The sequence below is a fragment of the Micropterus dolomieu genome, linkage group LG02 (genome assembly GCF_021292245.1).
Source record: "Micropterus dolomieu isolate WLL.071019.BEF.003 ecotype Adirondacks linkage group LG02, ASM2129224v1, whole genome shotgun sequence".
Lineage (NCBI taxonomy): Eukaryota > Metazoa > Chordata > Actinopteri > Centrarchiformes > Centrarchidae > Micropterus > Micropterus dolomieu.
Window position 1 is genome coordinate 10895785 of NC_060151.1, and position 27392 is coordinate 10923176.

Below are 27392 nucleotides of genomic sequence, written 5' to 3' on the forward strand. Positions count from 1 at the left end.
TCTCTCCCTCGATTTCTTTCTCCTGCTTCCTTCAGCCCGACTCTTTCTTTTGTGCGTCTCACTCCTATATGGTGATAGGACATGAAAAAAAACAACTTATCAGCAAATACATGTACATGTTTTAGTTACTAGGGCGACACTTTCATCCACAGCAGTTTCACCGTCATAGAGTAAACAACATGAGGGCCTCCAACAAGGCGACAAGCGGTGGATATTACTGTATAACACTTAAAAAACTCAAACTTAGGGATAATTTTTTATTTTTTTGTGCTTCGTTTATGGAACCACTGTCCTTTAGACAAACTGTCATTTTCTGTACATACTGAATAATAAAACACTGCTGGGTAACATGCATTTCAAATGTGCATTTTGGCATAAAAGGAAACATTAATGGCATTGTTACAACAACTCTGTAATTTGAAACTTTCAAACATATTGGAAAAGAATGATTTTCACCAATAAAGAAACTGGCGAAATTGGCGTAGGAAATAAGGAGGACAACATATGAAACTGAATGTATTTGGTCTTATTCTTACACAGCAGACCAAATTAGTATTGACAGGCTAAACCGCACTCACTTTAGCAGGAGTAGAATGAAAAGACAGTATTGCAAAACAAAGCTGCCAACTGAAGGCTTATATTTTGGAAATGTCAACAGTCATGGCTGTCTGATACATTAAGAGTGTCATAGAAGACAAAGAATGCAGGTACAGAAAATAGTCATGAAAAATATCCCAACAATCTCACCAGTCAACAAAGTAGCTCGGTGTACAATAAATATGTGTACAGAAATGTGTGTGTATGTGTGTCAGAATGTCGATCCTGCTTTATGTTGATGACAAGACAGCACACCAATCTGCATAATTCCCATAACTGCCCCCCTTTCCCCTCTCCTCTGCATGTTAATGAGCTGTCGCCTTAGACACGCAAATTAAATAGAATGCTGCACACTCACCCAATCAGGAGTACAGAGGAATGTAGACGACAACACACACACACACGTAGAGCTTTTACTGGGTGATCTGTTGCAAGTACAAGCCCACCAGTAAATACTGCTGTGTGTGGTCACGAGAGAAGTCACTTTTATTTCTGAGGGTGGTCACTGTCTTTCACACATGCACACAAACATAAATAAGGTGTCTAGACAGCACAGCCGTCGGTCTGCCCTCTGGTGTGTGTTGAACATACAAATCAACACAGTGACAAAGGGGGGGGGGGGGGGGGGGGGGGGGGGGGGGGGGTGCTGGGCTAGGGCTTTAATACATATGCATGATCTGTGTCCTCCTCCTTGAGGAAAGACTGATTCATCCAAAGGTCCTCACAGCCATGTACACACACACACAATAATAATAAACAGAGCTGGAGGTATGTAAACAGTCACACACACACAGACAGCACAAGGAGAGACAAACGCTTGTAGACAGTCATCTCCTGCTTCTTCTGTACACAGAATTCCCCACCATAAAAAATAAAGGTGACAAAACCTGTACTGTGATGAATACTACTGTATCTTGAGCAAGTTTCTGTAAGTCTGTGCAAGCTGTGTTTTATAGTGAACCGAAATAACAGGAAACAGCTTTCTCAAAAGTAGGGAATAAAAACCCCACATATGGCTTTTGGAAATGGTCCGCAGCAATGTTAATCTTAATGGGACAAAACTTGCAAAACCACCTGCATACTGGAGAGGAGGAGGGATTTAAGTCTGTTCTTAAACTCAATAGGCCAAGACTAGCCCTTGGCAAAGACACGTACACACGTACACGTACACGTACACACACAGTCTGGGTAGCCTGAGATGCTCATTGTTATTCTGCACACAGTTGTGGTCACAGACAGGGTCTGGCAGGAGTGCAGACAGACACACACACACACACACACGCACACAGTGAGAGAAATGTTGTCATGACACATTACAAATGCTAAATACCTTACAAGATTAAGAAATACGAAAGCAGAACTAATTTGCATACACACAATTGCACACACATACCGACGCGCACTCACACACACACACACATTCCATCACTGCCGGAGGAACATCTGCCGCCGATAGACTCTTTCTTTCAAAGCAAGCTTTCCTGCTGGCACTTCACAGAGAGAGAGAGAAGAGACAGCAAGCGGCAAAAATATAGAAACATGCCCTGTAAAAACTGTATGTAACAACAATTTCACCTTACAAATCCCTCTTTAAAGTGTCATGGCATGAGTAACTGTCCATTTTTATTTGCTTTGTATTTTAATTCAACCTGTCTATACAGTAAAAATCCAGCATGGGAATGTCATTTTACTTTGGACTTCATGGATTTTAATTTTGACTTTGGCTTTAAGGTAGCTGTTGAAAACAACTGCAGCCTGTTTAACTGCAATCCTCCACTAGGGCGCGTTAAAGCCAAGCCTGATAGTGGCTGAGAGAAGCAAAGCATTACCTTTTCCTCACTGGTTCTGACAGGAGAGTCAAGAAACAGCTAAAAAAACACAGTCTTGTCTTCTATCGCTTGATGGGTCCAGTGAGGCTCCTAATCCACTGTAAATTGTGAGGAATCGAAGCAACCACTCAGTGTGTGTGTGTGTGTGTGTGGTGCTGGAGTCTTTGAGCAAGGCACATGATCTCTGGCAGCTCAGGAGTGTTTAGCTGCAGCTGACCTCTGACCTTCACATAAACATTAGCTATGAGCTGCTCATTACTTTCTCTCTCTTGCACACATAACCAGAAAGGTCAACTGAACTCCAGTCAGCAACTAACTACATAAATCTGTCACCTGATAGGAGCTTTAACATAAACCTCACATTGTTGTGGGTGCAAATGCAGCCTCCTTCAGCATTAGTGCCATATGCTGCACCTGTTGCAGTGCTCTGCTGAAAAACAGATATGTATAGAAGTATGGTACAGTAGCTTGGACCAACTTGAAACTTACTGCTACTTTAAATACTCCATCTTAATGCTTTGCTCTGACAGCTGTAAATGCATCTCACCTTTTTGTTGTTTGACCCGAGTCTGGGTGTGTGGACGCAATGTTGTCACACAAGTAGTGTGACCCAAGTAGCACTCAACAATGTTGGAATGTAACTACATACTAAAGTACCGTACTTAAGAACTAATTTCAGGTACTTCATGCTATTTTATACTTTTACATTTCAAATTGAAATATTATGCATTTTACTGTACTACGTTTATGTGACTATTTAACATATAAAACATGAGTATTATTAGTTTATAAATATGCCGTATTATTATAGATTAAACTACCCAACAGTAGCTACATAGAATAAATAGTTAAAGCTCTAAAGAGTGAAATGCTTACAAATTAATGTATCAGTAATACTAATCTATTAATACGATATATAATAGTATAACACTCACAAGAAGCAGAATTATGAGTACTTTTACTTTTCATACTTTAATTTGCTGATAATGCTTATGTACTTTTACTTAAATGATATTATCATTGCAACTTTAACTTGTAAGGAAGTATTTTTATTTAGACTCAAAAGACCAGAGTGATGGTTTTGCATGATTATGCCCATTCGCTACAATTTTCATGCCACACTGATAAAACATGCAATATGTTATTATACCGACTTTATCTTTGGTTCCTATTTATCTCACTTTCCATTTATCGGACTAAATATACATTATATTGTGTGGTAATGCATTCCAGAGCGTGGGCCAAATTCTTCACGCTGGTTCATTTAAAGACGTTGCAACATCCAAGCTGCTGAAGAGCATCGCACTGACTACATGATAGATGGTGATATACTATTTATATAATGCTCTTTTATTATGCGTTTCCCCTCTTTTGCTTAATGTTGCTACATATAATGTTGCACATCTTACATAAACACTTTGAATGTATATATTTTTTCTGCAACATCAAATTATAAAGACTTAGTTATCTTAAAGTTGGCAGTGGGTCCTTTTCTCAATCACTACATGCATGTAGTGCCACAAGCAAGTGTTTTCAGCTGCCACCAGACCCAAACAAGCCAATCTGCATACACCAACACACACACACAAACACAGCTTGGTCTTCATCAGGCGGCATTGGCAGAGTGCCCTGAGACGTCGGCACACATTGCGGGCACAAAGGAGAGAAGGAAACCCAGACAAATAAAAAGAAAAAAAAGACAGACAAAACAAAAAAGAAAGAGGCTAAAATAAGCACAGAGGAAGGAACAAAGCGCATTGTACGGTGGGATGAGAAAACAGACAGCTGAAAGATAAATCTGACAAAGCGTACCTCGTTTCTGGTCCTCACCATGCAGGGAGCGCAGTAGGGATGTTGCTCTTGATTGCTACAGAGTCCACCTGTCTGTCTGTCCTTCTGTCTGCCTGGCTGGATCTTTGTCTGTGTGTCTGAGCATCTGTCTGTCTGATGTCATATTTTCTAATGTGCCTTTGTGTTATGCAGGGTCAGTGTCCTGGTGTTTTCTACCTCTTAATCTGCAGTTTACTTTCTTGTTTGTGACTACCTGTCTGTCTGCCAATCTGTATTGGTCTGTGTCTGTCTGTTTTGTCTCTCCCATTTTCTGCACCTTATATACAGCCTGCCCCTGTCAGTCTGTCTGCAGTGTTGCCCCTCTGCGCGTGCACACACACACACACACACACACACATTGAAGATGTACAGACAACCATGTTAGACTCAACGACACAAAAGCAGTCAGACACTTCAGAGCAAAAAAAAAAATGCAGAGGAAATACAGACGCCGCAGGAAGCAGCGGCGAGGTGGGACGCAGGGAGCCCATCAAGTTTAGCGGCCATCTTGGAGGGTACGCAGCAGTGCACCACAAGCCAATGGTGAGAGCATAAGAGGTTCCTGACTCTCTGGGCACCCCTCCATCCACAGTTTGGACACAAGCCAAGTCGGGCATCCCGCACGCACCAGATTTCCTCTGTTCAATCCCAGCATGCCTTGGCACGACGACGAATGATTGCAGCCACAACGGAAACAGAGAAGAGACGGAAAAAGAGACAGAGAGGCTGGATTTCTGCCATGTCTTCCTTGTAGTGAGTTAATGAAGCAAGAAAAGCTTGGATACACTTCAAGCATCAACTTTCACACACACACACACACACACACAGTGGGCACAATAACCCAAGCCAGCACAGACAGCAGGCATATTGAGCATGCCTTTCATACTTATTTTAGCATGTTCCCACCTCCTGCACAAACCTTAATAAGGCAAACAGCCGCCAACTTGTCGGAAAACTGGACGTCTTTGTTCACGGCTGAAATCATGTTTGTTTTATGTCTTGATCCCCATTTTAGTGCTTTTTGCAGGCGAAGCAGGATTACCGTGCACAGAGGAAATTAAAAAAAGAAAGGCCCCCAAAAATGTGTGTTGCATTCAGCATTACCTGGCATGTAAGCAGACGAATGAGTTGTTGTAACCGGGCTCCGGGCAGACTCAATGAGTTTTCAGGGATGGCTGGTTGGATGGGAAGCAAACAGTTGGGTGGGCAAAGAGGAGAGGATGTGGAGAGATAACAACAAGCAGGGGAACAAAGACGAGGAAGAAGTTTTCAATTATTTATTTGTTTTGAAATAGTCCGTCCATTCTGTTCTGTCCGTCCATAGTTTTGTCTTCAGCTTGATTTGCGGTGAGGTGTTAAAAAAAACATTCACAGGTTAGCAGCAGAATTCTTTCCACCCACAGAGAAACACAACGCCGTTAGGGACAGCTCAAAACCTTCCAAAAAACTGAAATTGTCATTTTTAGGCTTTGGTTTTTGTTATGGATTAATCTTTGTTCTCCCAACTCTTGGATCAAATTTAGTGAACGAATATAAGTAGTAATGAACAGCAGGTATTTACACAATAAAGTGGACACACTCTGTCAGACGATGGAGCAGCAGTTTTAAGACTTGAAGAACAACCAACCACCTCAACCAACCGGCTGAGAAAGAGTTAAGTCAGGCCCACCAGGCAGAAACGGTCAAGCTGAAGGAAGAGAAGACACTCGCTTGCTTCGCAGACCCTTGCACCCCTGCTAGATGAGGAGATCATGAGGAGGAGATCCCACAGAGAAAAAAATAAATAAAGGGGAGCTCAGTGTGGAAAAGAATCCTTCACTTCACCAGTTTGAGGAGGACAAAGAAAGAAATTTCTTTTTGTAGCAGTTGTTGTATGGTTGAGTTGTTACCATAGCCAACACACTAAAACAGTCAAGATGTGTTTGGTCTGTAACTGAAGTGTTTTTAAAAGCCCAGGCGGTAACAGTAAAGCAAGAAAAGACAGCTGAATCATAGCTACAGCTTTTTAAAATGAACTGAAAGAGGCTCAGTGGTGGATCTAAAAAAGTTTTTGCATGGGGTGGCAAGTGCTTTTGGCAAGGTGACATGGTAGGGTTGTCGATGGGGGTCCCTAAGGTGCTCATGAAATTACAGTTTATTTCAACTATATCATAATTAAAAATGTGTCCTGTAGCTGACTAAACCCTAAATCAGATTTTCAATTTTACATATCAGATATTTTGGCAATGCTGTCCACAGACGGTTCTGTAGGCTGTCAGTGTATATTTTAGGTTGTGTAATAGCCCGATCAACCAACATTTAAGACACATATAAAAGCTAACTGGTTTAGTTTGGAGGAATGGCGTGTGTCATGTAAGACAGACCGATTAAAGAATGTTTGAACACAAGTGAACAACTCACTGAAAAGGCATTTACTTCACTACATTTCAGGGTGAAACATTGCATGTTTTACTTCACTACATTCATCTGAGATCTGCAGTTTCTATTACTTTGCAGATTATAATCTTTATACAGTCATATTATAAAATATGATGTAAATATGAGGAGGCTAGAAACTCATAATCTATGTGAAACATCTTAGGTAAAAAAGCACCTAAGTTAAATAACCACCACGTCCTGGTGGGAGGATATGATAATTAATGAAATTACCTGCTGTGTGAGGCACTGCCAGCATGCTAACATTGATTTCTGAGAGAGAACAGAAATGGCTAAGATGTTACTGTTACTTGCTGAAGTGTAATAGCAGCAGAACACATGTCATCCAGACAGACAAAATCATGGATGTTTCTTTTTATTGCCTTCATAACTAAACTTTCCTCTGATAAATTATTTATCTATCCGGCAGTTGTCTTTAAATCAAACATTTACAAAAGTTAAAAGAAAAATACAACAGAGGTTCAAATCATAAATATTCACAGCTTTAAATTAATCACAAACTCTTAATAATCCTCTATCTGCACTCTTGCGCTCCTGAGTCAGGCAAATCAAATTACTGACAGACCACTTGTCAAAATGTAAGATTTCCTACATGCAAGCTGTAACATTGCATGTTCAGTACATAAACCATAGTTGGTGGCAGTCCTGAGCAAATTGTACATGTGCAAATTCCTTGAATTCAAGAGGTCAAAGGTTTCACATTTGCTTTCATTCACATTCATTTTCTTATATCTAGCGTAAAGTGCTTTTCCTTCACATTTGTTCACTTTCATTTTGGATGACGCATATTTGATATTTATATATATCTTAAGGTGATACCAAAAGTATCCTGGGGGGAAAAAAAATTAAAGAAAAAAATAAATCCAGGCACTTTTTGGACAGAGAAAGGAAAAACATCATTCAAGTAAATTTCACTGTTTTCCCCACGACAGTCAGTATAACATAAGTGAGCAGAGCTTAGCGTGGTCTTCATCCTTTTTCCCCGCGCCGTCCACCTCCCCGCTACTCTCCTCTTCTCCTCCATCCCTGCTTTTCTTTGACTTCTTCTTGTGTTTGTGTTTCTTCAGCTCACCTTCCTCCAGCAGCTCCAGGGAAGGTCTTGTCTCCTTTTTGTGCTTCTTGTGTCTCTTTTTCGTCTCTTTTCTCCTGTCGTCCCTGCCGCTCTCCTGGCTTTTCGATGAACTGGCGCTGTTGCTGCGGCTGCTGGGCCTCTCCCCTTCCTCCAGCTCTCTCGCTCCCTCCCACTTGGTCTGCCCGTCAAGCTGATCAGCCTTACCCTCGCATGGACCACCTCCTTCTCTCTCAGCCACCATCTCTTGATTTTCTCTCGCCCCTTTGCCTCCTTTATATACTTTATCCACTTTGCTTCGCTTACCAAGCTCTGACCCACCAGAGGGTTTGCAGGGGAGTGGGATTCTCTCCTTACCCCGGCTGTGGGGGAGGGAAGGTGGGGAGTGGTCGGTCCCTACAGGTCTGTCCTTGTGTCTGAAGCTCCCTGATGGATCTTGCTGATTATGATAGAAGTGGGGATGGTCTTTATATGTCTTGTGTGCATTTTTATCAGGCAGTTCAATAGCTCTGCTTATTGTGCTGCTTTCCCAGCTTCTGCCACTGGAAAATTTCCCCCCAGGACTGGAGGAAGTCATGATGCTGTTGTGGTCGCCTTCTCGCCCCCTGTCTCTCCTATCTGTGTCATGTGACACAGAAGAAGCGCAAGATTGAAGGGAGGAAGAGGGGTTCCTATTTTGGATTGAGGCAATGTTGCCGTGCTGGCCATCTCTCTCCCTTTCTCTCCCTTTTTCTTCCTCCCTTGTTCTCCCTTTTGACCTTTTGCTCTTTTTCTGCCTATCCCTAGGTCTCTCACTCTCCCTCCCTCTATCTCTGTGCCTTGGTCTCTCCATCTCCACCACTTTCTCCCTACCCCTGTCAGTTCTGTCTTTGCCACTAGAGGGAGCCTCACTTCTGTGTGAAGAGGACAAAATGTTATTTTTTTCTCCCTCACTGTCCCTTGCGCTCTCCATTGCTCTGGCCCTTTCTCCCTCTATTTCCACTGACCTCTGTCTCTTTTGTTCATTCTCTTCCTCTGTTTCCCTGTCAGTTGGTGTCTCTGCTGTCACAGACACGGATGGTGAAGGCATAAAAACCGCAAGAGCATCCGCTTGAACTTGGATCTTGCTTTCATCCTGCTCTTCTCCCTCAGACTCTTCATTCTCCCATTTGGAGCGAGGGACCTGAGACAGATTGAAGAGAGAGATACCATGCAGTTTTTTGTTTATGCATGTATGTATGTCTTAATCTTTTGACTCATGAACCTCTAAAGCAGAGCAAAACATCCTGCAGACTTAGAAGTTAAACCAAAGAATACTTAACAAGACAAAAAAAACTAAAGCTCACAGAAATAATACAAAGTGATGATATGACTTCCTCCACACATTTAAAACGCTCTGCTGGCACCCTGCATGTTCTGGGCCCACGGGCTGCTCTCACGTACCCACCTCTATGAGTAGGTGCTGGTCCTCTTTCTCCACGGCTCTGTCCTGGTTGTATTCCTCTAGAGCTACCACCGTCTTCCACTCCTGATGAGACTCGTAGCTGCTACATTTCACACACAAGATTTATTTATTTACATGATTATGCGTTTACATACTGACAGTTGATTAACATTCCAATTATAATTTCTACTCTTATCATTGGTTGTGGATGAGCGACTACACAACACAATAAAATAAACTAGATAATTAACTCAAGAAGGAGCAGCTGTTAAATTAAGCTGTAGGATTATAACTTTAAAGAATAAAGCAGTAACATTCTGACCTGCCATCGTCCACCGTAGGGTTTGGTCTGACATGGTAGCTGTCGTTTCTGCTCCTCTGTGACTTGGACTTCAGCGTGTTTTCTTCTTTCTTCATCCTCCACTTCACTCCATCCATCAGCTCCTCCTTTGGCTTTGACTCCCCCGGTGGGTTTCCTCTGTTTTCCGTGCATGTGCTCTCTCCCTCTGCCCTCTTCTTCTGGGTACCTGTGACTAACTCTCCCATCTCTCCCTCGTCATTTGTCACCTCTTCTCCTTTGCTGCCCTCCATTCTAACTCCTTCCTTCCACTGTTTTTTACTCACCTTCTCCTCCTCCACTCCTCTGAAGGCACAATGCCTTAAGTCAAAGTCCTCTTCTTTTATGTCCTCTTTCTTTTCTCTAACATCTTTTTTCTCTTCTGCAATTTTCCCCCACGCCTCTCCCTTACCATCTCTGAAGGTAGCTTTCTCCCATTTCTGTCTTGTCTTTCCTACATCTGGTTTTATGTTATCTTCAGTCACACCTTCCTGGTCTCTGCGGGATTCATTCTTTTCATTTACTTCAATTTTTGTCTCTCCTCCATTTGACTTCTCCTCCTGTCTATAACTAGTCTTCTCAATTTCTCCCGTTGTTTTTACTGTGATGCTCTCTAAATTAGACAAGTCCTGTTTTTCTGTTTTCTCTTCCTGTCTTTTCCCATCCAGGTTGATGTTGATGCTTATCTTCTTCTGTGGTTTCACCTTTATCTCTCCCTCCCAAATGTCTCTGTCTGTCAGAGGCCATGTCTTCCTCTCCCTTTTCTCCGTCTTGGGCTTCTTCCTGTCAAATGGATTCGGGGGTTCACTCTTGTGGGTTTCAGTGTGCTCTGCAATTTTACTTTTCAGGCACTTGCTGCTTTGAGCCTTAACAGGACTTCTCTGCATGTCCTCCCCTTTTCTTTTTCTATTCTTCTCTGATCTGGAGTCAGAAGCTTTGCTGCCTCCAGGGTTTCTGTATCTGTCTGAATCCACCCTGTCTCCACCTTTGCTGTGCTTTTCTTTGTGCGGTCTCTGCTCATCCTGCCTGGACTCTGAATGTTGGCCTCTTCTCCATCCTTTCTCTATTCCCAAATTCCTTTGTTCTCTGCTTTTTCTTTCATAGACTTGATCAAAACGTTTATCTGGTTTCACGAGTGGTTGAATTGATTCTAAGGCAAGACTGGCATTTGCTTTGTCCTGTTCCAGTGTGCCATCCTTGCAGGCATTTGGTCCAGTGTCATCAATTGAGTCTGCAGCATCAGGGGATGAAGACTTCTTTCCTCCTTCTTCCTCATGTTTTTTAATGCTCTTTTGCTCATGTTTTAAGGTGCTGAGTTTCTCCAGATTCCTTGTGATCAGCTGCTTGTTGTCTTTACTTCTTTCTTGAAGTTCCACCTCCTTACTGTCCTTTGTAAGTGTGATTGGCAGGCGGCTGTACTTCTCAGCACACCTCTGCTGATGTGCCATCAGCTGAGCTCTGTCTTCAAATGAAGTGGAGCGACCGTCACTAGACGACTGAGAGGGAGGGGATCGGCTGTCATTGGACGAATGAGGTGGAGAGGAGCGACTGTCACTAGATGACTGAGATGGCGTGGAGTGGCTGTCACTTGAAGAGTGAGATGGAGGGGAGCGGCTGTCGCTGGATGACTGCGATGGAGGTGATGGGACGTCCATGCGGGCGTTGCGTCTGACTTGTCGACTTAGAGATTCAGAGTTGGTGTGTGAGTGATTTATGCTCCCTTCTCTGCACCCCCACTGAGGATGAGGAGAGGGATGGAGGTTGAGGAGGGGAGGAGGCAGCTGGTGGAAGAGGCCAACATAGCTGCTGAAATATTTCTCACACCACTCTTTGTACTCCCTTTTCCACTGCAGGTAGCGCTCTCTGTCCAGCTCCAGGCTGCTAGTTTGATTTGCATGTTGAGCATTCAGGCAACTAGCTAAACCCCCCCCTGAGCCTCCCGCCTCCCTCTGGGAGCGCTCTCCTCGTCTCCTGGAGCTGTAGCTGCTCGAAGCTGGTTTCTTATTGCTATGCCGACTGTGCTGGCTGTTTTTGCGGTGACCTGACGCCGACTTGGACCTCGAGTAACCCACTCGAGGTGAAGATGACGAGGACGGTGTAGGGGAGCGTGAACGTTTGTATCCATAGCTATAGGACCGGGAGGAAAGAGAGCGGGTGTGAAGGTCTCTGTGGCGGGAGTAAGGTGACTGTGGCCTGGGGGGGAAAGAGAAAGACAGAAAGAAGGAAATATTCAGTTGTGTCATGTGTCACACAAATTTAAAGGTACTATTGCCTTGTTAGTGTTTGAGTTGTCTATTTCAGATTCATTGGCCAAAGCTTGCTGCATGCACTTTATGTACTGTTAGTCCTCCAGGAACCACATTCATTCAATGTTTTTCTCCCCTGAAAGCCACATCGGATATTTTGTCCAATGTGTAAAAAGATTCACAAACCTGAACATCAGTCTTGGTAATACCCGAAGAAAGAAATTGTATTTAGGCTACAAATACCTTGATCTTCCTTGGGACCTGGACCGGGAACGGGATCTGGACCTGCTTGAAGAGGACTTGGACTTAGATGACTTTGAATGAGAACGAGAGGAGAAGCGTCTGTAGGTAGATCCTCCGTGAGGTGACCTGAGATTTAAAGATAGAGGGTAGTAACTGAGGGGAGGTATATATTTTCCTACATTGCTGGTGGTTGTTTCTCAGCCATTGTGTTTCCAGAATTTCTAAAGCTGTGGGGTTTAGATATTGAGCTTGACTGACTGAGAGCATGCGCAAGGAGGGAGGCTGCGCAGGATTTATTAAAAGTTTTAGCAAATATGACAAAAAGTTATTTTTAAAAGGATTCCCTACTGGAGCTTTAAAGCCTGACGGGTACTGGATATCTGACACAAATATCGAAATTCAGTTAAAAACCCAAATTAATATCCTTAAAAACATCTGCAAGTTCAAAAAAGGCCACTGAAGTTTCTTTTGTTGTTTGGAATTGAAGTAAAGACCATTTAAAAAAAAGGATAAAAAAGCTGTCAAACTCATTCCCTCCACAATTAAACAAGAGAAGCCTTATGACTTTTTTGATTACCTTTCCTTTTTCTTCCTCTGATGACTGTACCACTCCTTGGGTATGAGGGCAGGGATGGGGGCGATGGAGGTAGAGGAGCAGAGGGAAGGGATGGGGGCACCCTGGGGGGTTGGGAGTGTCCAGACGGGCGTGGTAGGTGGGTATCCAGGGGGGTAACTGTTGAGAGGCTGCTGAGCGGCGAGGAATGTGTGAAAATGGGGGGAGGGAAAGAGAGGCGGAGGAGTTGCAGGGTATGAAGAGGAAGAAGAGGAGGAGGGAGGACGCTGCTGACTGTTCGATTCATTCCAGCCTCCAGTGGGACAACTGGAGGAGGAAGAGGAGCTGTGGAAGGGGTAAACAGGAAATTACATCAGTCCTGAAGCAGTCAAATAGATTAGTACCTACACACACACACACACACACACACACACACACACACACACACAGAGGCTCCCACTGACCTCTTCCAGCATGGTGAAGGCCCACAGTGTCTTGGGGCTGAAGCTGTGGATTCAGGGAAAACATTTTTATATCATTTTTTACCTGTGGTAGCAAGGTTACTGCAGCTCTCAACATAATAATGAATCAATGCTTGCTCAAATAAAATGACACAACACACAATGAGCAGACACACATTATAATGAATAGACAGTCACCTGAGGAGGACTGCTGTAGGTTCACACTCACTGTCTGGGGCTGCTCTACCACTGGAGTGAGGTTAACCTGATCCGACACAAACGTCACAGATTTTCATACAGAGAAACGTTCCTGCGTCGAGTTAGCGTGTCTGTGTCAGTGTGTATGTGTGTGGGTACTCACCAGTGGTATCTGCTGTGATGGAGCAGCAGCGGGGTCTTTGTGTAGAACAAGCACAGAAGGGGCAGCAGCCGCTGAGTCATCATGTGTCTCTTCTGCAGCTTCTCTGAATAAACAAGCAGATACATGACAGTACCACATCAACGCAACATCACTGTAATTGGTTGCCAGTTCTTCCATCGCAAATCCAGTGCAAATATTTGATAAGAGATTGCACCAAATGTTCAATTTCTGTGGGTTGTTGAAGGCTGCAGCCACAGAAGTAAACTCTACATGAATGACTGACTTTGTTAGAAATAAAAGAGAAGGGGATTACAGCTTTAAAAGTTTAAGGAAAATCACTTAAAAGGTACCACAACAAGAAATCTGATGCGTCACAAGCTAGCTTTTCAACCAGGTGAGGCAGCAGAGGCACCACGAATGAGTGAGCCAACATCACACACACACACACACACACACACACACACACACAATCCCTAAGTGATTTTACTTGTCAGATATCTCCAGGTGGCTTTGCACAGGCTCGAGGGACGGGCTTGGTGTGCTGGAAGCAGAGGGGGGGCCTGTTGCTGTGGGAGGAGCCCCGAACACCTGAGACGATGTTGGTGTGTCTGCAGCCTGTGAGAAGGGCAGGAGAGGGTCCTAAAGAAGGGAAACAACAAGAGAACACAGCAGGGATCAGAATATAATAGAACAAGCAGGAGGAAAAAAAATCATATAGAAACATTATATTAAACAATATCCAAGAGAATATTTTCACAATATAAATGACATTATACATGCATATTTATTGTTAGTTTACAACATGCATTTAAACATGCACTATACTGTGGTTTCTAACATTAGTTATCGCTCTGAGACTTGATAAACATCTGATTGTGAAAAGCAAACCGTAATTATTGTGTTTGCTCCTGAGTCACTGTTCTGCCCCCCAGAAGAAGTAACACATCATTATAAAAGGTTCACCTGCTGGCTGTGGGTTGACTGGTAAGGCTTCTGAGGCTGGCTCTGCATGGTGAGAGGGGGCAGGGTGGGGACAGGGCTTGGCGTCGGGGCTGGATTTTGGGATTGGGAGATACCGCACCCTTTTACCAGACTTTTAGTGAAACCTCGCTCTTTCTTAAAGGTGTTCACAGCCTGTGTCGGGAGAAACAGACAGAGTTTCAGACAACTTCTATAATGAAGTTCAACTCGAAAATCAATACTTTTTTTCCATTTATCTGTCCATTCACCTGTCTGAGAAATTTATTGGCTGACAGGGTATCAGGGGAGACATCTGATTGGCTACAAGTGGGGCAGATGTGTTCCTCTGAGTCCAGTAAGGCGGTGCGAATACCTGAGCAAGAGATAAAAACAGCTGAAATGTGAATATGGAGACTCAGACTGAAGAATGAACACCATTTATTAGTTATCAGTTTTCATGATGAACATACACCTTGGTTGTGTGTGCTACTATTCACAGTGTGATAGTTATAGCAGCTATTATTCTGATACTTTTATGTGGGTTTAGGCTGGAAATAATTACATATTTAAAGATTTGGAATCTGCTAATCCCAGTGCAGTTTAACAGGCTCTTTAAAATTGGGAATTATCATGTACCGCAGAGGCAGACACAATGCTTCCTGCACTGTTAACATGGATACAGCACATCAGGATCAGAACAGCAGAAGTACAGCAGACACTCACAGTCGTCACAGTAGCTGTTTCCACAGCAGGGTATAACCACAGCGTCACTCAGCAGGTCGTGACAGATCACACAGAGGAGTTCTTCAGGTACAGGATCCTCCTCGCCTTCTGACTTGGGCTGGTCCTGTGGAATGAACGGAGGCTTCTCCTTCTTGCCTATGGCATACGCCTGACTAAAGACAGAAAATGGCACATACTCTCACATTTGCTTTTTTATGTGTTCAGAGGACACCTTTAATCAGAGTGACTTTAAAAAGCAAAGTTTGAAAGAAGGTTGGCGTTTTTGACATTTTGACTCGACAAGTATCAGCTGACGAGCACATACTGGCTGTTGGAATTGAATTTTCATATGAAGAACAGTCTTGCTAATTGTTCCTATAATGATTCAGTTATCCAGGCCAAAGGATATCTACAAGGATCTAGCCATGCTTAGAGAGACCTCTGCACGTCTTCTGAAAGGTGGGGAGTCCTGGTCACATTCACAGGCGACATCTTCAAGAATGAAGCAGCAAACCCAGGTGCTTTTGACTTAGCATATTTAGATGGTCCCGTTAATTACAATTTTTTGCCTCAGATATGATAAACTTACATAATTTATAGTAAACAATTCAGGGATTTGGATTTTATCCTGTAAGACTTTGTGCAATAATTAACTTTAAAGTAACCAAAACATTTAAAGGGCAGGAGGTATCCTGGAATTTGTAATATTTCTGGTGATTTCAGGTTGGAAGTAAAACTGCAAAAAGCTCAGTTATGTTTGTCATGCCATCTTCCTAGAGTCCTCTTGAATGAGCCACTCTGAAAAAGTATGGAAATTGGTTGCACACTTTCCTTGTATTTAGCCTAGTTCCACATTTTGGGAAATGCGTTACTTGCTTTCTTGCCAAGGCCTAGATGAGAAGATTAAGACCACTCTCATGTCTGCTTGTTATACATAATAGATACTGTTAGCAGCCGGTTAGCTTAGTTTAGCATGAAAAGAATGGAAAGTGTTGACTTGTGAGCTTTATATGTGCTAGTAGACAGAATTTGTTACCTTCAGACACAGCCTGACTAGCTGTTTCCCTGTTTCCAGCCCTTATGCTAAGCTAAGAGGCTGCTGGCCATATCCTTACATTTAACAGACAGACATCAGAGTGGTATCAATCTTCCCATCTAACTCTCGGCAAAGAAGTGAATATGCGTATTTCCTAAAACGTCAAACCATTTCTTTAAGGACACACAAACATTGACTCTTTTGTCTCACGCATCTATGGCAGGAATCGCGTAACGTCCGCAGTTGGTCAGCATGGCTCCCTTTATGCTGGGATCATCTACCTCTACCATGAAGGAACGTGGGATGCCCGTACTCTTCTTTATTCTCAGAGGGGCCTCGAAATTTTTATCCTGCTGTCAAAAACACACACACACACACACACACACACACACACACACACACACACACACACACACACCCCTCTACATTTAATGCTAGGCTTACAGTCAATACTTAAATACACTCGCCAGCCACTTTATTAGGTACACCTGTTCAATTGCTTTTAAACACAAATAGCTAATCAGCCAATCACATGGCAGCAAGTAAATGCATTTAGGCATGTAGACGTGGTCAAGACAACTTGCTGAAGCTCAAACTGAGCATCAGAATGGGGAAGAAAGTGGATGTAAGTGAACGTGGCATGTTGTTGGTACCAGACGGGCTGGACTGAGTATTTCAGAAAGTGCTGATCTACTGGGATTTTCACACACAACAGTCTCTAGGGTTCACAGAGAATGATCCGAAAAAGATATGTATCCAGTGAGAGGCAGTTGTGTGGACTTTGTTGATGTCAGAGGTCAGAGGAGAATGGGCAGACTGGTTCAAGATGACAGAAAGTCAACAGTAACTCAAATAACCACTCGTTGCAGCCAAGGTATGCAGAATACCTCTGATCGGACAACACGTCGAACCTTGACTCCTGTCAGCTAAGAACAGGAAACAAAGGCTACAATTTACACAGGCTCACCAAAATTAGACAATAGAAGATTACAAAAATGTTGCCTGGTCTGATGAGTCTCAATTTAGCTGCAACATTCAGATGGTAGGGTCAGAATCTGGTGCAAACAATAAGAAAGCATGGATCCATCCTGCCTTGTATCAACAGTTCAGGCTGGTGGTGGTGGTGTAATGGTGTGGAGGATATTTTCTTCGAACACTTTGGGGCCCTTAGTACCAAGTGAGCATCGCTTAAACACGACAGCCAACCTGAGTATTGTTGCTGACCATGTCCATCCCTTTATGACCACAGTGTACCCATCTCCCCATTGCTACTTCCAGCAGGATAATGCATCATGGCTTAAAGCTCAAATCATTTCAAACTGGTTTCTTGTACATGACAATGACTTCAATGTACTCCAATGGCCTCCACAGTCACCAGCTCTCAATCCAATAGAGCACCTTCAGGATGTGGTGGAACAGGAAATTTGTATAATGGGTGTGTAGCCGTCAAATCTGCAGTAACTGAGTGATGCTATCATGTCAATATGGACCTGGGGGTCCAATCCGGTACTAGCAAGGTGTGCCTCATAAAGTGACCAGTGAGTGTACATGTTGGCACTCAGCATACAGTACAATACACATACGCACGCACGCACAATATCAACACACAAATAACTCTAGTACTGGATAGCAGAAATGTAAACACACACAGTCATCAAATAATTTTGTTTTGAATTGTGCGAGATTACAACAGAAACTGCCTCACTTAAGAGATACCTTATGTTCTGCTCTTACCCCGCTCGTGGGACAGTTCCTGATGTGGTGTCCAGTATTTCCACAGCGATAACAGGTGTAGTTGGCAGGAAGAACAGTACCAAACTTCTTGTTATAACTAGAGCAAAAAACAGACACAGAATGAAAGGGGGTGGGGGGAATTATAGAAAAGCAGGGAGACTTAAAGTGAACCATAAAAAGTATTGTACAAAATATTAGCAGAGGAAAAGGAACAGAATGATGGAAAATAATGGAAGATATGTGTGGGTGTGGGATAAAGATGGGGCAACATAATAACAGCCAAGAAATAAAAATTTAATCACCAGAATATGGTGATGGACAGAATTTAAGGACAGGGAGAAAGTACCAAGGAGACAGAAATGTGGATGAGGGAGGAGATATGAAAGCACTACAGAAGTGACTCACTTCATGGAGTCATATGTGGACTGATTTATCATAACTCTGATTTTATCCTCCTCTGACACATCCGCATCAGCCAGGTTAGCCATCTGCATGTACACACACACACACAAATGTATGTGAGTAATAGACACAGAAATGGCATGTCAAGTAGAAGGATCAGGGTTTAATTCAAACTGACTCACATGAACCAGGATAAATATGTACAAGCTGAATAATAATTTTTTTTTTTTGAAAAGATGAGTATACCTTGGAGAAAAAGGGCATGACTCTGGAAGAACGCTGGTCATCCATCTGTCAGAATTAAACACAAAATCAGTTTCTCTGATGAAGTGGCGAGAGCCTCCAGGTTGCATGTCTTGGGAAATGATTGAGAGCTCTATGTTCATATGTAATGGAAACGAAACACTTTGAAGTTTGACAAGCAAAGACACAGACCAAGACAAACCAAGACCATTTGACCTGCTAAACTTGACGTTTTAACTCCTGTAACATTGGTGATTTCCTCCATAATGTGGGAGTAACTGCATTATGTCAAATTGTCACTTTATAACCTTTTGATCTGAGATCAAATTTACACCAGCATCCAGCACTGATTTCCATACAGAGTGGTTAATACACATCGGCTCGCATCCCAAGATTACTGCCCCAGCACCTCCTGTCAACTTCGCTTCTCATCCCTCTAAACTTGCTACACTGAAAATGAAGAAGCCAACAATATAATGAGAGGTAGACATCACATAATGGCTACCTCGGTGCCCCCCGCCATCTCAACTCTTTTTTGTTTCTGAGCACCTGTTTGTGGTTTGTTCCTCTTCTGTGCTGGAGAAAGCAAGATCAACACAACAGACAAAGACACTTTTAATCAAAGCTACCAGCATGGCTCAGTGGATGGCAATATCAGTCTGTCGGTTGGTTGGTCGGCCTACAAGTTTGGTCCGGTCAGAAATATAGTATAAAATATCATATAATAATAATAATAATGACTTTGGTGATATCTGTCCGTCACATTTTTTTTGTTCAATACCTGCAAAACTAACGACATTCCCATCAGTCTCAGTTTAGTGCTAATTACCAAATATTAGCATACTACCAGTGAACATGGTAAAATATTATACATGCTAAACATCAGCATGTCTGCATTCTGACGTTAGCATTTAGCTAAAGTACAGCCGCAGTGGCCATACATGTTTAGTCTTGTTTTTTCTTTTTAACAAGAAATAACATTAACAAATAACACACACACACACACACTACATGTATGACCAAAGAAAGAAGTTCATCGTTGCAAAATGTTTGTCAAATTTGCAGCTTTCTCAAGCATCGAGTTTTCTCCAACTACTTCCTTCCAAACGGTAAACTTTGCTATATTTTACAGATTTCACTCAGAAAGTTACTTACTTATACAGGAGCTGGTTTTGTCAGCCAGTCAGGGTCAAGTATTGTGACTGATCTTTATTCCCATGGAATAAATGCATTTTTACCAAAATAAGATTTGGAATACCTTATGAAAAGCCAAATATTCACATACACACAAACACGTATTCGTAAATCATAAATGCAATGTATTTTAAAATCTCCAAATTGCCCCTTAAAACCTCAAAGTCATTGTTTCATTTAAAATCCAATGTGCTACATGAAAAACGACTCCGACTTGCACTATCTTGTCTTGTTTATGTTAGTAGTACGACAAATCTCCACGCCTGAAGTTGCATTATGGAACATGTAGGATTCAGTGTTTTTGGAGCCTGACACAAACTGCGGACTAAAACTTAGGATATCTCCGCTGCTTTGATTTTAACTAATCTTTTTTAAATGTGTCTTTTTTGAGTCCCCAACTCTGTGAAAGTGCATGGAGCACCATTTTATGTCCAATCTCCAATACCATTCATGTGTGTATCAATGATTATTCTTCCGTTTAACTTGTGGACAGATTTTAACCATCGATCTGAAATGTCCAAGGATGACAGACACCGATGTCTCCAGAAAGTGTTATCTGACGTGACATATATCGACTGTGGTTGTGATTCAGCGTACTTCTCTCCAGTGAAATCAAACACATAATCAATACATAAGACAGCTTCATACAAACGACTTTATTGGTGGAAAAACACAAAAGGAAAAAAGTATGTGTAGTCCAACAGACTCAAAGTACTAAGAAGAGTGGCAGACACTTCTCCTACTGAGAAACCAGAGACAAAATCAGGTCAGTGCACACTAATTCAGACGGCAGCAAGTAAAAGTTTTCGAGATTTGTTTGAGTTAGTAGTTAGTTTACAGGATTATAAGCAGAACTGCACTACAAGAATTCAGAACGAAATAACAATGGTGCACCACTTGGTTTCTGAGGAGCGAGTCTGAGAGTAGCAGTGTTTTTTTGTTGTCCCTACATTAAAGCTAAAACACTGTGAATCCAGACCTTTTTTGATTATGTTTTTTTTTTCTCTGTGGTAAGGGAGGTTCTGGTGACATTATATTCCTATGTAGTAGTCAATAAGTCCAAATTCTAAACTGGATTTTGAAGAGTTTGGTTAAATTCAATTCAGTTTTATTTATATAGCGCTAATTCACAACAACAGTCATCTCATTGCGCTTCATATAGAGCAGGTCTAGACCGTACTCTGTGATATTATTCACCTTCACAATTCCCATTGGTGTCAATGATACTTTTTCCTAGCATCTGTCCACTTAATCAGTCTACAGTGTATTCTGGTCATCTAATAAATCTTTCTGACACATTCAATTATTTTATGGCTGATGGACTCAAATCCTATGTGGTGATTGAATGGAATCTAATTTACTGAAGCAAAACCCACCTTTATAGTAACTTACAAGACTTAAATTAGCTATCAAAAAAGCTAATAATATATGTATATGCAAATGCTAGGGGCTACTCAATGTCTGAGAGCAAATTCTGCAGCACCTCATGGAAAAGAGACTACAGGGCAATGACTTGCAGCAGAGCCAACATCATCAGAGAACAGTTGGGTTTATCAGCTGAGAGTTACTGGCCTGCATGATAATGTTTGACCCGCCCGAGCAGCTCCCACCAGCCATAGATAAAACCTGAATGATCTGAATGAACACTGACTGGTGACACAGCATTTTGTTTAATTAACAGCCGAGAGCTTTTATTAAAGAGAATATAAACCCTCATGGTTAAGCACATAGCACTGGTTAAATTATAAACTTCACATTCTACTTACTTACTACTTTTAATAGTTTTATTTTATTTGTATTTATTGTGTTTTTTTCCTCAGAGCAGCAGCTCCCTGTAAACCAACTGCTGAGTACTGAGAACCACTTCCTCTTTTTCAACAGGAACTTACTACAATAGAGGAAATAGAGGCTTTCAGTGATTTAAATTGGGGTTTCATTTATCTAAATCAATCATACCAAAGCACACATTCAACTATTTTTCAAGCACAGCTACTCTGCTATGTTAACAATGTGTATGTTTAGTGGAGCTGCAGGAGAAGGAGTGAAGTGGGATTTGGTTACGTACTGCTTTGACGGCTCCAAGGGCGTGGTGAAGGTGGACATCTGATCGCTCACTGGAACACAAAGAAAATCATGTTTTAAACAAGTTGTCCATGACAGTCTTTGGAAATAAAGACAAGGGCTGAAATTACCAACATTTTTGTTTATCTAAGAGGACATTTTATTGGCACTACTTTACATCAACAAATGAGGGAGAACAAAGGTTTAAAATATAAATGTCAAAATAGTCTTGTTGTGGTATGGAAAGTTTTGGAAAGTCCTGGGCTCCTCCAGGTGGTCGCCAGGTTGTAACCCTGGCTCTGGACGTCAGCACCTGATGTTTTGATACGAGACTCTGTAACTATGTTTCCCTAAATCTGCCTAGTCCATTTCTCTGTCAGGTGGTGATTTCCTACATTACCAAGAATTCAATTCAGTTTTATTGGCATGAATGTAAAACAACAATACTTATTACCCAGAATGCCCCTACTGAAAACACAAACCTGTCTGTTTCACTCCTAGGTGTGAAGTCAGCCTGATAATAGATATTTTTGACATAATTTGTCAAGGTGTGTAAAATATTGTAAATTGTTAATTGTAAATAACAAAATTGTGAATCTAGGAAGAACAACTTAATCTTTGATTCTGAAAGACAGACACTAAAACCTAATGTTTACTGCTTAATGTCATTGCAGCATCAAAACCTCAACATGTGGCCTTGTTAAAAGTACAATATGACAAACACTCCACTGAACAATAAAAACAGGCCAATAAATGCCAGTTACAATCACCCACCTTTAGTTGAGTTTAAGTTTAATGTCAAATAATGTAAATGCCTTTGAAATTACTCAAAGTTAAGGCTTTCTCTGAGACTTTTTGAAGATGAGTGACTGTCAGTCTGCTTGTGCAGGTGGAGTTAGTTTGCTGCATTTAATCTTGTGGGCAGGGTTACAACACTCCTTTATGCCTCATTCCTCCTCTCCACCAGTCTGCATGGTGCTGACGGAGCTAATCACATGACCGCCAGTCTGTTCCAGTGAGGTCTTTTCCTGCTTTCCATGCATAAAACCCACACTACTGCTGTCTCTCTCTTGTCTAAGCCCGACTAATATTTGGGTAATCCCTGTGAACGTCACCATGGAGTTACAGTTCTCCTTCTTTCCTCTTTTCCTGTGAACATATTTTCATCATGAAAATTTTATGCAAAAACCCTGTTTATCAACTGTCGACCATCAACTGAAATATTGTGTAACGGCCTCTGTATGGATTTATCATGATGATGTTTACAGCAATGTTTTCTTCAGCATTGTTGTCCTCTAACTGCAACTACAGCAACAGCCTTCTAACAGCTGCTGTTAAAAACCATCCCATTAAGCAGAAACAATAAAGGACCCTACATTACATAATATGGTGTGCTGCAGAACTTTAACTAAAATACTTGATAAACTTTCTGAATATTATTCTTATTATTGAGGTTGCTGACTGGGATCCATCGTTAGTTCGTCTTTTTATTTACTACAACATAACTGTGGGACACTGAGAACAGTAAAACGTAACATTTTGCACCAATATTTAGTGTAAATATTTATATTAAAACGACCTATTACTGAGCCTGAAGCCGAAGCTGAGTATGCTTAACTTAAGCTTAACTAGCTAATATCCACTGCCATTGTAGGCTTATAGTGAAACGTAAGGGATAGTTCAAAGCATTATTTCTTGGGGGAGTCGAGTGACACTGCAACACTAAAGGTAGACTTGCAGGTGCCAGGCGGTAGCTCTTGCAGGCAGGGTGGAGACTTTGCAGTGGCGGGGATGTCAACCCTAATAGCAGTGCAGGAATTCAGCTACAGTATGTGCAGAAACCAGAAAAACACACTTACATGTTGCGGATCTTGCTGCTCGAGCCAGACTTTCCTCCGACGATGGGAATTCTCCTTACGATGACAGAGGAGCCTTTGGGGATCAGGCCTTCATCATCTGTGTACTCTGAGAAGAAGAGATGGAGAATTTGAGGGTTTAAAGTTTTTTTTAGATGCAGGTAAATATTTACTATAAGAAAACCGCTCATCTTCAGGGTTATTGAGAAATCATGTCCCTTCTGCTGACACTCACAACACAGTTAATGTTAGAATGACTCTTTGGTTCAGTCCAGTCTGGGCCTGTAACAAGAATGACTTTATTTCAAGTCTTTAGTCTTGGCTCAGTCTCATAATCTGGTGATTATTATCTTGATTCATCAATGAATCTATAACGAAAGAAATACAAAGACATTCAATTTACTATCATAGAAGGCTTAGAAAAACAGCCACTACTCACCCCTGACAGGCTGGAGCTAGTGAAAAACAATTAATTGATTATCAAAGAACTTGCTCATTAAGTTTCTGCTGACAGAGTAAATTAATTATTGACTAATTGTTTGAGCACTAGATTGATCTATTATACATTTAGTCAATTCTACCCTGTAAATCTGCTAAATTACAGTGCTCATGGACAATTTCTGAAGTGATACAAAATGCTTTGAATGTAAATATTCAAATTTCAGCGTTGTTTTAATCCGATGACTTCCTATAATAAATTATATTATTGTCTTATTTCATACAATTTTACTGTTTTTTATTTTTCTAAACTCTTGCACAGCAGCCTTTTTTGCTTTCAGTTGAAACACTATGTGGCATATGATGAAATTCAGAGCTCATCTGCAGGATATTGACACACATTGGTAATTGACATTGGTAATAATTACCAATCATAGGGTGATTATAATGTCCCTCTTGCCTTACTTTAGAGAGTTTACTTTAGATTGCAGCATATTTCATCTATAATATTTCCTCTATTGATGTCTGTCTGTCTGTGGCTTTAATCTTATGGTCATGACTAGGTGGTGCTCCCACCCCACCTTTGCTATTTTTATCCTACATCTCTGTTGGGACTTCTTCATGCATGGCACTGACCAGAGCTGATTCACCACTATCAGGCCATGTAATAAAGGGCCTGAAGCTAAATGCAGCAGGAATGTGTCCCATTCATTAGACCCCCTTTGTCATTGCTTGACTTTTCTGGACCCCCGTCAAGCTGAAAGAGGTGACGCAACCCTCTCACCGGGCAGCTGTCAAAACTGGACCACGTGTTTTTCTTCTAAAGTTCAAACTCTAGATAAGATAAAAGATAAAAGATAAACATACCGTTATCAGCCCATACATATGTTTCATTACCTTCTTTGGTCTGTGCGTTTGTGATCTGCAGGTCGCAGTCCCCGGCTCTGAGCTTCTCCCTGCCCATGATCTGCCTCTTCAGATCCCTCAGCGTGATGTGCGGGCCGTCAAAAACCACCGTGTCGTAGCTGAGTTTGGAGGAGAATTTATAATGAACATGAGTCATGCTGAAATCAAGCAAAAACGCCGTCAGAAACCCGACAGCTGACAGTTTCTCTGCGATGACAGAAACCCTGTATCGTGGTACTTCCTATGGCTCAAAGTTAGCTAGCTATCTGCTGTTAGCAGACCAGCTGCGTCGAGCGTCAGCGGTCCACCGCTAACAAGCTAGGTCGTTAATTAACAACTGCCCGATAAAGTGGCGTTGACAGGATGACATTTCCCGGCGTCTGGTGGAACAGCAGCAGAGATTCAAACCAAAGCGCATTCAGTTAGTTTCGAGTCTAATTTGAACTTTAATTCCTGCTAAAGCTGCTCTCAACCCGAAGTGTTCTCTGACAGAAACCACCAGCTGTTTCCACAAGCAACTGCTCGTCAGCACAGTGCACGCACCATCTGATGCTGCGTTCACGGGATCCCATAAGACTCCAACTTACGAGCATCCAAGTTAGTATTGCTAACTCATCTGTTCCTCATAATATCGTTTTGTGGAGATTAAATGTGTATTGAAGTCACAATGTGTTTGTGCTTATGTGCTTTAAGAAACTGTCGGTTTGTTTACAAGGAATTTGTTGTAAATCAGGTGGTTTAGTTGTATTTATTTTTTTCACATTGTCTGATCTAATCATTGATCAGTTGCAAAAGCATTGTTAACATATATCGCACATATTATTATTGTTAATATTATTATTATTAGAAATAATGGCAATAAGAATACGAGTGGTACGCTTTCGTGTTTGACTTAAAGATAAAGTGACACAGTGTGACTGCAGCCACAGTGGGAATAAGACAAATAGCTCACTGCAATTTAGGGGTGAGGGTGACAATGGATTCTAACCTAAAATAGACGACCAACATTATCATTCCGCTTGCATGTCTATTTTTATGACTACATTCAACTGTCCAACTTAGAATACAGATTTTACACGTTTTCTCCCTACACCTGAAGGCAGCATCTTGCCTCCAAGCTCAGAGCGCTGCACCTGTTTGAGCTCATGGGACAACACACCAGGCAGGCTGGCTCAAAGAAAAACAGATTTACACCCAATAAAGATTAAATAATAGCTTGTTTTCCAGTTCTTCTGTTGCATTGCGGTCCCAGCGAGAGTCGAGTCACACTCCAACACAGCTAAGGTCACTGAGATTCAGGACCACAAAATAAACACACACTTTGTAATCACAAAAGCTACAAAATGCACACAATTTTCAGCTAAATTGTTGATTGCGTTCATGTTGCTTGTGTAGCCCCAATAAACCACTTGAGGGAGACAAAGCACCATTTATGATGCTGGTGTGTGTGTTAGCTGAACTGCACTGCAGTGTCTAATCAGTCATTAACGGTTCATATTTTGACATGGTGGTCCTGTGGCCATGGTAAAACATGCTTAATTATCCTTGACTGAAATAAAGCTCTGTGTTATTTTGATGTATATGCTGTCAAAACAGGTTCCTTTACAGACAGTGAGGATGCCATTGAGATTTAGCATTAGTGTGTTCCTACAGTACAGCCACAAATTCAATTATAAATCCCATTTTTAAAAAAAGCCAAATTCTTGCAATTACATTTTGCACTATTTGCTTAATTTGTTTTTGATTTCTAGAACCTGTCCTTAAAGCAATAATTTAACATTTTGGGAAACATATCCCTTCCTTTTGTTGCTCTTGATGATGAGAAAATCAACACCACTCCCACGTCTGTTTGGTAAATATGAAGGTACACTCCCCTCCAAAAGTATTGGAACGGTAAGGCAAAGTCCTTTGTTTTTGTTGTTCACTGAAGACATTTGGGTTTAAGATCAAAAGATGAGTATGAGACAAGAATTTCAGCTCTCATTTCCTGGTATTCACATTAAACAACTTAGGACCTACCACCCTTTGCTTGAACCCACCCATTTTTCAAGTGAGCAAAACTATTGGACCATGTGACTGACAGATGTTTCTTGTTGCCCAGCTGTTGCCTTTTAGGTTGATTGTCCAAAATAGTTTTCATCCTTGGTTCAAACTTATAAAGACTGCATTTCCTGTTAAAGAGGATAAACCAACATGAAGACCAGAGAGCTGTCTGTGGGAGAAAAGCAAGCCATTGTCAAGCTGAGAAAAGAAGGAAAATCAACCAGAGCCATTGGACAAACATTGGGCATAGCAAGCACAACAACTTGGAAAGTCCCGAAAAAGAAAGAAACTACTGGTGTACTGAGCAACAGATGTCGAACAGGTCGGCCAAGGAAAACAACAGTAGTTGATGACAGAAAATCACAGCTCTCACCTACGACCTCCACAGTGCAGGGATGAAGGTATCACAAT

The 27392-nt window shown here is 41.8% G+C and overlaps 2 protein-coding genes across 4 annotated transcripts in view; one reads left to right on the forward strand and one right to left on the reverse strand.

Annotated features, from left to right (window-relative positions):
• Window positions 1-7032: 7032 nt before the first annotated feature.
• Window positions 7033-25482, reverse strand: LOC123956400 (E3 ubiquitin-protein ligase RBBP6-like). 3 transcript variants are annotated; one of them, XM_046028577.1, is made up of 19 exons: window positions 24930-25482; window positions 23598-23703; window positions 21743-21791; window positions 18487-18531; window positions 18244-18326; window positions 17839-17935; window positions 16315-16457; window positions 15069-15241; window positions 14615-14718; window positions 14349-14519; window positions 13873-14024; window positions 13386-13488; window positions 13223-13289; window positions 13028-13070; window positions 12588-12908; window positions 12011-12136; window positions 9507-11714; window positions 9188-9284; window positions 7033-8923 (listed from the first exon to the last, which is right to left on the reverse strand). In XM_046028577.1, exons 1-19 carry the CDS (start codon window positions 25093-25095, stop codon window positions 7625-7627), a joined length of 5553 nt encoding a protein of 1850 aa, XP_045884533.1. In that variant the 5' UTR covers window positions 25096-25482; the 3' UTR covers window positions 7033-7624. The 3 variants fall into 3 exon arrangements, with proteins under 3 accessions (XP_045884533.1, XP_045884524.1, XP_045884521.1); XM_046028568.1 differs by having other exon boundaries at window positions 9188-9287; window positions 16315-16454; window positions 24930-25481; XM_046028565.1 differs by having other exon boundaries at window positions 9188-9287; window positions 24930-25480.
• LOC123958341 (histone-lysine N-methyltransferase 2B-like) overlaps window positions 24965-27392 on the forward strand; it is a 49270-nt gene continuing 46842 nt past the window's right edge. Inside the window, exon 1 of the mRNA XM_046031665.1 lies at window positions 24965-25535. Within this exon, the coding sequence (XP_045887621.1) occupies window position 25535 (1 nt within the window). The 5' untranslated portion in view covers window positions 24965-25534. The remainder of the gene's footprint in view (window positions 25536-27392) is intronic.